At 39.2% G+C, this 12405-nt stretch overlaps 1 protein-coding gene across 4 annotated transcripts in view; it reads left to right on the top strand.

Moving 5' to 3' along the window:
- Positions 1 to 12405, top strand: part of sema6cb (semaphorin 6Cb) — a 163434-nt gene that overhangs the window by 140777 nt on the left and 10252 nt on the right. For 2 of the 4 annotated variants that reach the window (XM_067448498.1, XM_067448499.1), the window contains 2 exons: positions 512 to 562; positions 6268 to 6420. In XM_067448498.1, coding sequence (XP_067304599.1) covers positions 512 to 562; positions 6268 to 6420 — 204 coding nt within the window. The remainder of the gene's footprint in view (positions 1 to 511; positions 563 to 6267; positions 6421 to 12405) is intronic. The other 2 variants (XM_067448500.1, XM_067448501.1) reach the window with 2 other exon arrangements.

Here is a 12405-nt window from a genome sequence, read left to right as displayed (position 1 = left end):
TATGCTATAATTTACTTGATTTCAATTAATTATAATATAATATAATTTACACTACCATTTCAAAGTTTGGGATAAGTATTTTTTATTTACTTTTATTATGTGAGGAGGCATTAAATTGATCAAAAGAGATGTAAAGATGTATAATGTTATAAAAATATTCTTATTTCTAATACATTGTTATTTGAAGCTTTTTCTAAAACTGTGATAATATAATATAATAATATAATTATAATATAGTATAATGCTGGGGGGTTCACATTAAAATAATGAGAACTTGGGGATGAAATGTGCCTCGTTGTCATGAAATTGATGTCACAATGCAAAAAAAAAGTGGAGGCAGATGCAATATACAGTATGTTACTGTAAGTCTAGACAACACTGTTCAATAAAGAATTTGATTTATTAATAGTAAAAATCACGATAAACAATGCTTCTGTCAAGTATTATAGTTTATTAGGCTAACTGTACTACTAACCTACTTGAGCTTATTCTTCTTTTATTCTTTCTGTAGATGTCTTGGCCACAACTCGTAAGCAGAACCCTGCGGTGGACTCGGCGTACGGTCAGTGCACTAATTCATTCTCAAAAGCTTTAAATTCAGACATTCAAATTGCTTTAGTAAATGATTACCCTTTATACAGCCGTATTCACAGTCATGTTCATATCCATTGACCATTTTAAATCAGAATTTTTTTTGGCCAGCTATTATATTCTGTAAAGTTGGGCCTTGCATTCAACAATAGGCACAGATTGCTATTCTTTTTTCTGCATTGTGTCACTGGTCTCTTGGTGTGAGTATTATATCATGGCCTTTTTTTTATATATCTGACAGTTTTCCTTTCACGCGTGCACATGCATAAATCTTCAATCTGTCCTGTTCTGACCTCTGAGCAGCTCTTACAACAGCTTCCAGAGAGGCGTTAGTTTCCCAGATCAATAGAGTCGGTTACACAAATGACCCGCAGTGAGGCTGCAGGCTGCAGATCTGGACGGCAGACAAAAATGTCCTGCAGGGCTGTGGGCCATATCAGAGAGCTCTGAGCAAGAGCTTTGGAGGAACCACTGAAAATCACGATCTGACAAATTAATTTTCTCGCTGAGTGGATGTGTGACGGTATATGTGTGTGAGTGAGAGAAACAGAGGGTGTTTGTGATAGGTAGTGTATGTGTATGGTATGAGAGAGAGCATACTGTGTGTGTGTGTGTGTGTGTGTGTGTGTGTGTGTGTGTGTGTGTGTGTGTGTGTGTGTCTGTGTGTGTGTCTGTGTGTGTGTCTGTGTGTCTGTGTGTGTTTCTGTGTGTGTGTGTGTCTGTGTGTCTGTGTGTCTGTGTGTGTGTGTGTGTGTGTGTGTGTGTGTGTGTGTGTGTGTGTGTGTGTGTGTGTGTGTGTGTGTGTGTGTGTGTGTGTGTGCGCGTGTGTGTGTGTGTGTGTGTGTGTGTGTGTGTTGGAAGGAGAGCGAAAAAGTGTGTGTGTGTTGAAGAGAGAAATAGAAATGTGAAGTATTATATTTCAGACAGTTATGAGCTGATACTATCTGACAGCTGGCCTGTGTGTGTGTGAAAGTGTGTGTTAACATCCCAGGGTGGTGTTGTCTGATTTTGCTTCTAAAGCGTGCCAGTGGATGCAGTGTGATCCAGGTCAGAGCATACAGCTATTGTAGCACACACACAATAGGCTCTGCCTTTCTCACACACACATCACAGCTCCACCATCATCCGTGGATCATGGAGAAATATCCAGTATATTTCTCAAAATCCTTGTATTACCCATCTGGATTAGTCACATGAGATTATTAGCACAGATGAGTTTTAGTAAATAATTTTCAAGTCCCCTGATTTCTTTTGTTCTAATTTCCTTATGAATAAGAGCTGATTATAGTACTAATATATTTCTAAGATGGCCTGCACTATGTCCATCAGCCAATTAGATAATAATAATAATAATAATAATAATAATCATAATAATAATAATAATAATAATAATGTTTTATGGCACCTTTCCATAGCTCAAGGGAAAATATAACAGCAAAAGGGTGGTTCTTAAACCTGTCCTGGTGCACATTTTATATGTCTCACTAAATCTGACACCCATTTCAGGTCTTGCAGTCTCTACTAATGAGCTTGTGAGTTGAATCAGGTTTGATAGATGAGTGAGACACACAAAATGTGCAGGGCTGGTGATACTCCAAGACAGGTTTGAGAACCACTTGGGGTAGACAATAATAACAGACAATAGTACAAGAGGCGGAGTAGAATAATACAAAACAGACGATTAGAACAAAGATAATACAAAGACCGTAAAAGGGGCATTACATAGACAAGGTAGCACAGATTTAAAAATGCAGAACACTATTTAAGAATGATAACATTCAGAAAACAAATGGGTTTTGATTTACTTGAATTCAGAAATAATATTCATGCAACAGAGAGCCTGGGAGAGAGAATTCCAGAGTTTGGGCGCAACGGGGCTAAATGATCTACCCCCGATAGAAGAGAGGTGATGCCAAGGGACAAAGAAAAGGTCCGATTCAGAAAACCGAAGTAATTCAGTCAGGATGTAAGGAAGAAACAGATTACAAAGATGTAAATTATAAAATGTCAAAATAATAAGTTGATGAGGAAGGAAGGAAGGAAGGAAGGAAGGAAGGAAGGAAGGAAGGAAGAAAGGAAGGAAGGAAGGAAGGAAGGAAGGAAGGAAGGAAGGAAGGAAGGAAGGAAGGAAGGAAGGTTGACATGTGGTTGGTTGGTTGGTTGGTTGCAGGAAGTTAGTTAGTTAGTTAGTTAGTTAGTTAGTTAGTTAGTTAGTTAGTTAGTTAGTTAGTTCGTTAGTTCGTTAGTTCGTTCGTTCGTTGCAGGAAGGAGGTTGAAGGAAGCAAGGAATGAAGTTGCAGGAAGGAAAGTATGAGAGATTTAGAAAAATAATGGAAGGAATGTTTAAAGGAATGGAGACATTAAGAGACGAAAGATAGGATAGTGAACATTTAAAATAGGTATGAATGAAGGATGTGAGATTAGATCAAAGAGGAAATCTAGAAAGCAAGAGGAAGAGAGATCATGGAAAAAAGAGCAATGGAGTATGGCATCATGGCATTGGGCTGGATGTGTGGGATGCTGGATGGCGTTCCCCTGTGCTCCTCTCTGTCTGTGGTGTGAAAGAGCACACAGTGGGTGAACACATTCACCGAGCGTCCCCACTGCTTCATTCAGCCACCAGAGCTCCTCTTCCCGCCACTGGAAATGACACGGCAGTGCAGCTTCTCACCTCACGCTGAGACAAAGCCTCCCACGGCACCTTGGCACGGTAATTAGAGCTCTACCTGCATTCAAGAGGAGTTATTACATCCTCAGAACTCTCGCTGTCTTCCCACTGTGTGATAAAGCCATCCCATTGTGAAAGGTGGATGAAAATTCCCACAATGCACCACTGTTTTCCAACAGCTCTTTTCTTCCGGCACCCTTTAAATAGAATGGAAACGGAATGATAATAAAAGCATCCCGCGTGCCAGCCCCAAGCTCCCCTGATGAGCGGCCACTGTGTGGCACAGATGGCGAGATGACAGGCTTTATTTAGAGGTGGGCAGGCGGAGGACGGGCTCCGCACTTGGCCCCGGTCAACCGGCTGCTGCTGATGAGTACTGTGTGCCGCTACATTAAGCATTAGTCCAGTGATGGAGCTCCTCGCAGCAGCCCGATCCCAAGGACGCTGTGTCTTTCAGAAAGAGAACTCCGCAAGGTCGCCGCTACTTAAAGTCGCCCGGGAATGAGGAGAACTAAATCTCCAGATCAGACTTATGAGGATATCCTCAAAGTATGCGGTCCGCAAGTATGTTTAGGATCAGCGCATTGTGGGGGAGGGATGGAGAAGGAGAAAGGAAGGGGAAACCGTTCAAAAAGAGGCTTCTGTGAGATTAGCTCAATTCGGATCAAATGCCTCAAAGCTTCGATTCTGCCAGCTCTGGGGTTTGAAATTCATGTGGTATCACAACAAAACCAAGAAAATGTAATATTGATTTTGCTGTAAGAAGATGATGTTTTTTCATGTTTTACGTGATTTGTAATGTGATTTCTATAGCACCCTTCATATATACTTTATAACTTCTGAAATCTTTTAATAAGCTATTTAAATTCACCCAAAAAATGAGAATTCGATCATCATTTACTCACCCTCATGTCGCTACAAATCTGCAGTGTTCTTTCTTAGTGAAAGGCAAAACGATATTTTTTTTTTTTTTACTTTTTTGTCTGGAAAGTCAATATTCAGTTTTGGTTTTAATGTTAATGCTGTTTTTAACAATATTTTGAATTAGCTTTTATTTTAGCTTTCATTTTAGGTTTTGTAAATTTTGTAATGTGCTTTTGCCTTTTTTTTAGTTAATTTCTTTTTAACTTTATTTCATTTTTAGCCCTTTTAAAGGGATACTTCACCGTTTTTTCATATTAAACTATGTTATTCCCTTAACTAAAACAAGTTGATGCATACCTCTCTCGTCTGAGTGCGTGCACTTAAAGGACAACTCCGATGAACCTAGAGGTAATTAACAGATGGTTACAGAGTAGATCGTTTTCTGGGATGCGTTTTCATGAAAATCGAATGTAAAGAGTTTTATCTCTAAAAATAGATTAGCGTATAACGCTAGTCTATGGGGCACAGGGTAGTGAAATTAAATCGCATGTAGGGACCCTCATTATGCTACTGTGTTAGTGTGAGGCTATTTTTAGCCTTGTTAGTGGTATTAACTAGCGATTTAATTTCACTACCGTGTGCCCAATAGACTAGCGTTATAAGCGAATCTGTTTTTAGAGATAAAACTCTTTACATTCGATTTTCATGTAAACGCATCCCAGAGAACGATCTACTCTGTAACCATCTTTTAATTACACCTAGGTTTATTTCTCACCGGAGTTGTCCTTTAGTCTCTCTGATACGCGGTGACCATCTGATAGCATTTAGCTTAGCCCACTAAGCCCAGTTCATTCGCTATGGTACCAAACAGAGATCAAGTTTGACAGTGAATAACTTTACATCTGAGGCGTTTAAAGATTAAAATTTTCCATTGTTTATTTCAAAAGAAACACGACAATGCATAAAAGGCTGCATTACCTTGTATCTTACACAATCACCCTGTAGAAGCTGTTTTTGTAAAAATAGGCTAACAATTGCGTCATAACCAACGCGACTCTGTCGCACAGTTGAGAAATTACTGTATAGACTGGAGGAGACGCTCAGAAGCAATCTTTTACTGTCTATGAGACAGTCGGGGGGACATGGAGACATAAAGTCTGATGAAGTCAAGGGAGAAGAATGGCGAGAAGCCCATAGTGTGACAAAAGCAACGGGACAAAACATTTAAACAACGTGATTCAGATTTTACTTTCCACAACTACTAGAAGACCTACAGCTGTCAGACAGGAGGCTCACGTCACATCTACGTCGTCAAGCTCAGTCTGAGCCTGCGCAGTTCGCTCAGCCATCAGGAAGTGAGTGCTTCTAATTGACCTCACTTTCCGCTGTTGAAGTCTATGGGAAGGCTCTGTCCATTTCTTTTACTGTCTATGGGGGAGACGTGGAGGTGTTTGGTCGCTTCTAACTTGATCTCTGTTTGGTACCATAGTGAATGAACTGGGCTTAGTGGACTAAACTAAATGCTATCAGAATGTCACCGCGCGTCAGAGAGATTTAGTGCACACACTCAGATGAGACAGGTATGTATCAACTTGTTTTAGTTAAGGGAATAACAGTGAAGTATCCCTTTAACGTTATTTTACTTCAGATAGTTCTCATTTTCATTTAGTGCTACTTTATAGTGCCACCATTAACATTTATATTTTATTTTAGCCTTTTTAATTAACGTAAACTATACTTAATAGTTTTAGTTTCATTATATCGACAGATATTTCTTTATAGTAAACCTTAAAAATAAATATTCACTCATAACTTAAGTTGTTCCAATCCTGCAAAATTGTAATCTCTTTTGTGAAACATGAAAGAACATTTTAAAGAATGTTTCAGCTGTTGTTGTTCATACAATGGAAGTCAACGGGGTCCAAAATGACCAAAACCCATTTTTGTACACAAAATTGTGCATGTTGTGAATGACATCAGGGTGAGTAACTGATGGTTTTGGATGAACAGTCCCTTTAATGGTATAATGCAAAATAGAAATATGCTGAACTAATATATTTAAATGGATTTTCTCCTGATTTAAAATGCATATTATGGATACTTCTGATAAGTAACTATGTCACCCCCTTCCAATACAACCACAGGAAAGACCTCACCCACAAGCGCCAGCACAACCAATCAGGGGCCAGCTCTGCCTAAAGTCATTGGTGTCTCTGAGACAGGTACCCACCCCGAGGAGGGGAGGCAGGGTGGGCAGGCTCCTCCTGACTTGGAGACAGGCAGTGTGGAGATGGAGGGTAAGGGGTTGGGGAGAGGCCCTTGGCCTATTGTCTGTCTTCTAGCTTCCTTTTATCCCAAGTTTCAACTTTTCTAGCGCTGTATTGGATTCCGCTGAATGACCCCACGGTTGCAAACAACACAAAATATACTTGCAAAGAATCAAATTAAAGTGCACACACTCACCGAGATACAAACAAATTCTCTTCCCTTTGAGTCAAGCAATCTGCTAGTCTGTGCTCATCGCATTCGACCTTCCCTGTTGTTCCATCTAGACAAACAAAAGGTACGAATAGTCTGCAGTCATCTTTGTTGTTGTAATACATTTAAGTCTGCCCTATATCTCCAAAGGTACTTCCACTCATGTGTCTCTGGCTGAAGTTTGCGAGAATGCGGCGAAATGATCATAAATCCTGCGCCTGCTGTTATGATCATCCACTCAGCCTGTAATGAGAAGCACCAGCAGTCGATAAATAAGCAGCAACTACAGACCCGCAGGCAGACACCGCCTGATAGAAATTTTCAGCGTGCAATCTATTCAGCGGCTCGGTCAAGAGCAGTCGCCCGCTTGTGCAATCAAACGACCCGCAGACAGGAGAGGTGCAGAGCTTTAGTCTCAACTCGCCTTATATCTCCCTCTCTTCACCTCCTAACTCAACCCTCTACTTCTGTATCCCTGTTGATGAGAGGTAATGGGTTAATACACGCATAACCTCAGAGGGCTGATGGTTTTTCACATCCTGCCTCAATGTGGCATTTAGTCATGCTGATTAATTCGAAATTATACAACCGTTGCTTCCAGTCTAAGCAACAGTTCCCCGTCTGTTTTCGGCATTCCAGACCAGAGTATGTGAGTGGTAAATTATCCTTCAAGTTTAGTAATTTTATACTCATTAATTTAGTTATATATCTAATTTTAGTCTACAAAAGTATTAGTTTAGATTTTTTTGGCAGGAAGAGCATATATTTGCTCTGTGACTTAGTGCAGATGCAAGCTGTAATTTTACAATTATGTCATGTATATACTGATTAATCTCATTATTAGAATGCATTTGGGTGACATAATTTGCCTAGAAAAGTGCGTCAGTTTACCTGTGTACATTCACTGTTCAGATTTCACTCAAGCATTTTGAGCGTAACAATCATTTCCAATCATTCATAAACATTATTAGTGCGCTCAGGTCAGTTATTTGTTAAAATGTTAAATTCTTAATTTAAAATACCATTTGCTAATGATTAAATATTTGCCTTTATTCAGTCTGTATCATTACGGTTTATTTTAGCAAGCAGGTTCAGATTTAAGCAATCCATTCCATTCCTATGGACTTAGGTAGTGTTGAATTAAGCAGCATGCGTTGTTGAATCTCTCTCTCTAAATAAATATATATATATAAAGAAAGCGATAATGATGTCTGCCGAAACTAAATCTCTATTTGTACTGAGATGGCTGCTGCCGAGTCCACGCCGCTCGTTAATGTTATTTTAAACACACCTTCTCGCAGGTCATTCACACACTCGAATAAGTGCTATGATGGCAGGAACTCTAGCCCCTAGATAATTTGCGTGAGTGTTGGAGGACGGACTGCCATGAGGGGGTGGGCGGATTCTGAAACTCATTAAAACACAGTCGAAGATGAACTGACAATGAACTCCGGCTGAACTCCGGGCTGAAGACGCATTCGGTCCTGCAGAGAGGCTATTAATACCACAGCAGGAAGAGAAACCGAGAGAGAGAGAGACTGAGGTTTAGGAAGTCAGCGAGGGATGGAAACATGTTGAAATTGGGTGGAAGACATTGAGGCGTTCACATCGAGGAAGTGGAAAGATAATGGAAAAAGACAAGAGTGTTGATTTTCAATCCAATCACACACCCAAACAAGACTCCAATAAAAATTTCACTCAGTAAAGGCAGGTGTGGTGAGGGCTTTAATCGACTTTATAGGAGCTCTGCTCCCGAAAAGAGCAAAGTGACGTCCTTCTCATTAAAGCGTTTCACTTGTAAATGTCACAGTCAGCCTGCCGCCCATGTAGCCAGAGCCAGGTAATAATGTCCATCACCAAAGGTCACAAAACATAGGTCCTGTTTTCCCCGAAAGTTCTCTTTATATCAAGCAAGCACATGCCCTTGCACATGCAGAATTGACACGCAGGCTATTAAGTAGTATACACGCAAGCACATAAGTTATTTCTAAACAACTGTGGGCTCATACGGTGCTCGGATCCATATAATGCGCTTCCTAAAACCCTCTGCCCCCCTCTCCTTTTCCTTGCCCACTCCCTCTCGTCCTCTGGCCCTTCTGACTGGAGAGATGTAGTGTTCTGTTAACCTGCCTGTTTTTTTCAGACTAATGCTTTACCTTCTTATGTTCTAAAGCCTCCCTTATTTTCACCCTCTGGGCTTAGTTTAGAGTCTCGTAAAGCCTGAGCTCTGTAGTCCGACTTTAAGATTATTGCCATCAGCTTTTTTAGTTCTTCTAGAACTGTTACCCTTTTTTTGTCTCAAATAGTTCATAATTTTCTTCTCAGGATTGGAGATACTTGAACTAGACATGCAACTCAGGCTTCAGAGTGAGACTGTAGAGTTCGATTGCTTCCCGCATGCTTGTTGTTTGCTTTTCTAAGGTTATAAGATATCGAGCTGGCCCAGCCGCTGGTTTCCCTTGAGTTTCGCATTTATTTATCTGCTTGTGTGGTGTGTCAACAAGTATGTTTGAACCCGCAGCATGAATATAACGTCATCTATGTTTGAAAATGTGTCTTCGATTTGCTTGAGGATTTTCTCTTTAATCAGAAACCTGCTTTTTTGGCTTTGTATGCATGATGCATCAAATTATGCATGTTTTTAAATGTGATATTCTATATAATATGTTGACTTCTGGGTATTCTAAAGGTCTTTTGACATGATTTGTATCCACCTTATCTAGTGCATTGAAGTCTACAGCATTATTCGCAACACTGTCTTACGAACCTAAGCTCAAACTTGTTCGCTGCTGACCTTTCAAAGCACAGCCAGTGGTTACTAGACAATTTGCATGAGGCATCATTACATATAATTTATTGTCATAGAAATTAATTATTATATAGCAACCTCAAAAGGCATATTTTATATTTTTTTATATTATTTAATTTTTTTATTAAATTTATTTAAAAATATTAGTGCTGTCAAATCGATTAATTGTGATTAATCACATCCAAAATAAAGGTTTGTGTTTACAGTGTGTGTATGTATGTATGTACTGTGTGTATCAATGTGTGTATTTATATACATAATAATTATACACAGTACACACGCATATATTATGTAAAGAAAAACGTGATTTTTATTTTATGTGATTAATCGCTTGACAGCACAAAATATATCATATGTATGATATTAAATGTTTATTTATAATATTATAATGCATGGTAATGCATTTGTTTGCTATCATTAATGTATGTTTTATATATAATAAAAAAATATTTATATATAATAAACCATATGTAATAAACCGTAATATTTTTTCTTGCTACCTAGCAACCTCTTAAACCCCTCCAGGACTATCTTCACATAATTTTCACTTGGAGATAAAAGCAGCGCATGCGCTTCTTGTTGAAATCGAGCACTGATGCGAGTTACGTGAAAAGGACTTGACAGATTTTTAATTGTATTGATATATTAGATTAATATATTTTAAGGAGCCTAAACATGTTAAATACTATTTACATTTCAGTTCCTGTCAAATCACATACAAAATGACTTCATAAGAGCTTCTGCAGACTCTATCAAATACAAGAGCGCTGAGCTGAAAATGCAAATCCATTTAGGCAGAATATTTTCCCCATTTTCTCATTTCCTGCGTTCACGGGTTCAGATGAGCTCAATTATTTACTTTTATTTGCTGTTCTGTGTGTACCTGCTCATACGGTCAGTTATATTCCATCATGAGATGAAGTAATACTAATCCATGTTTAATTTTCCAGCACATTTTGCACTTCTGTGTGGAGATCAGAATATGTCAGTCACCTTCTGACTGAAATAATTTGCTCTCATTTCCTGGTATTTGCTTGGGTCGAACACGACACAAAAAGGCTTGATTTTAACGTCTCATGGTCATCTATAAAGCAGTCTGAAAAGTCCTACAGACAATGCAACAGGAGTGAATTTGCAAAAGCCTCTCACCAGAGACCCCACAGACATTCATTTCTGTTTCTGAAGGCTGATCTTTTCCCAGCCACTTCAAATTCAATTTGAAGCTTTTTTTAAATTTGAAATGTTAAATCCCCTGAGCTGCACAACTAGTACTACTAATAAAGAACCTATTGATTAAGAAAAGCAATGCCAGTTGCTTGAGCAAAGCCTTAAAGGTGCCATAGAATGCATTAGTACAATATCTACCTAGAAGGTATGTGGCTTAGGTAAGGGCAAAAATACTCTAGGTACAGTTTTGCATGTCCATTTACAACCCTAGGATTTGTCCTTAGAATGAAATGGGCTGTTATTACCTAGAAGGGTCATGACTTGTGAATAATATTATTGAACTCTGCTCTGTTTAGCTGTTTCACAGCAAGGCTAATTTCAGTAGCTCACACAAGTGCAGTTATTCAGCTAACACAATCGCAAACAGCACAAACAAAGCGGCTCGTGAGTTGTGACAGAACACAGACCACCTGAATGACACTTTCAGCCGAAAATCTCAAATGGAGATGGCTGAAATGCAGTTTACTTGTTTATTGGTGTTTTCAGTTCATCTGTCTTCGAGAGAGAGCTTGCGTGCACATGGTTGCCAGATTTCTAGTTGTAAGGAACGCTCAGGATATAATGTGTTCTTTTAACAGAAAAAGCTGTAATTGGAGGAAAATGATTGGATGCTTGAAAGCTCTTCTTACCCATCATTTATATCCATGATCTGCCATTTTTGGCATTATCATTGCTTGCTGCTTCACAATACCGGCAGAAACCGATGTGGCTGTGCAGGTCCACATAATACTGCCTGCCTTGAACATGGGCTGGTGTATGCAAATTCTGGGGGCGTAATTATTAATGATCCTGTCTGTTACATCACAGTCAGTGTTATGTTGGGATCCGCCCATTTTTCAGCTGTCTTTTGCATGCAAAATATTTACATATGAAGGAGGAAACAATGGTGTTTGAGTCTAATGTCAGTTCCATGTACTGAACTCTTATTTTTCAACTATGCCAAGGTAAATACAGTTTTTCATTCTATGGCACCTTTAAAACACATCTGCCTAATTACAGGAGCTACCTCACTCCAGATGTAGGATCTCAGTATGTCCTGCCTATTCCTCATGCAGCCCGAGAAAGATTATTTATGGCAGCATTGCTGCTTTCACAGCGTAAAAACACTAGAGGTAATTGGGTAATCAAGAATCAAGACTTGAATGCCCTCGAAAACCATAAACCCATGGGCGTAATTTGCAGGTGGAATGGTTGGGACATTTCCACACCACTTTTTTGCTAGCGTCGATATTGTCCCCACCACATTTTGAAACATCTCACGGCACGGATGTGCCTAATACAAAAGAAACATCTCCATTTTGATTAGCAGTTTGTTCATTTGTGTTAAATAAGAGGTAATATGGTGCTGTAATTTGTTGTTTTTTTAATGATGCTGAGTGTTCGTTGCCGCTGTTATCAGTGGTGGAAGGCAACATTGTCCTCTTGGCGCTCATGCACGCAGGCGAGCGCTTCAATCTATCACTTAAAGCGGTTGTGGAGACTCTATTCATTTCTGGGAAATTACAAAACAAAAAGCGTACAATTGGTCCCTGCTCTTGATATACAATCACAGATGAACATCTTTGATTTTAATGAGAAAACAAAAACGATTTGAGGGCGGATTACAGCCCAGAACCTCTAGCATGCTTAACAAAAAATCTACCACCCATCCATTAGGACATACAAATGTTTAACAACCAATCTTTTTAATGAACAGTTCTTTAAAGAACCAGTCTTAGTGTTAAACATTTTAATAATCTAAAGAACCTTTCTTGCTATTAAGAACCTT

This window comes from Pseudorasbora parva, chromosome 7, assembly GCF_024679245.1.
Source record: "Pseudorasbora parva isolate DD20220531a chromosome 7, ASM2467924v1, whole genome shotgun sequence".
In the NCBI taxonomy this organism is placed as follows: Eukaryota; Metazoa; Chordata; class Actinopteri; order Cypriniformes; family Gobionidae; genus Pseudorasbora; species Pseudorasbora parva.
Note: the sequence above shows the minus strand (reverse complement) of the source record. Positions and strands in the feature narration are given on the sequence as shown.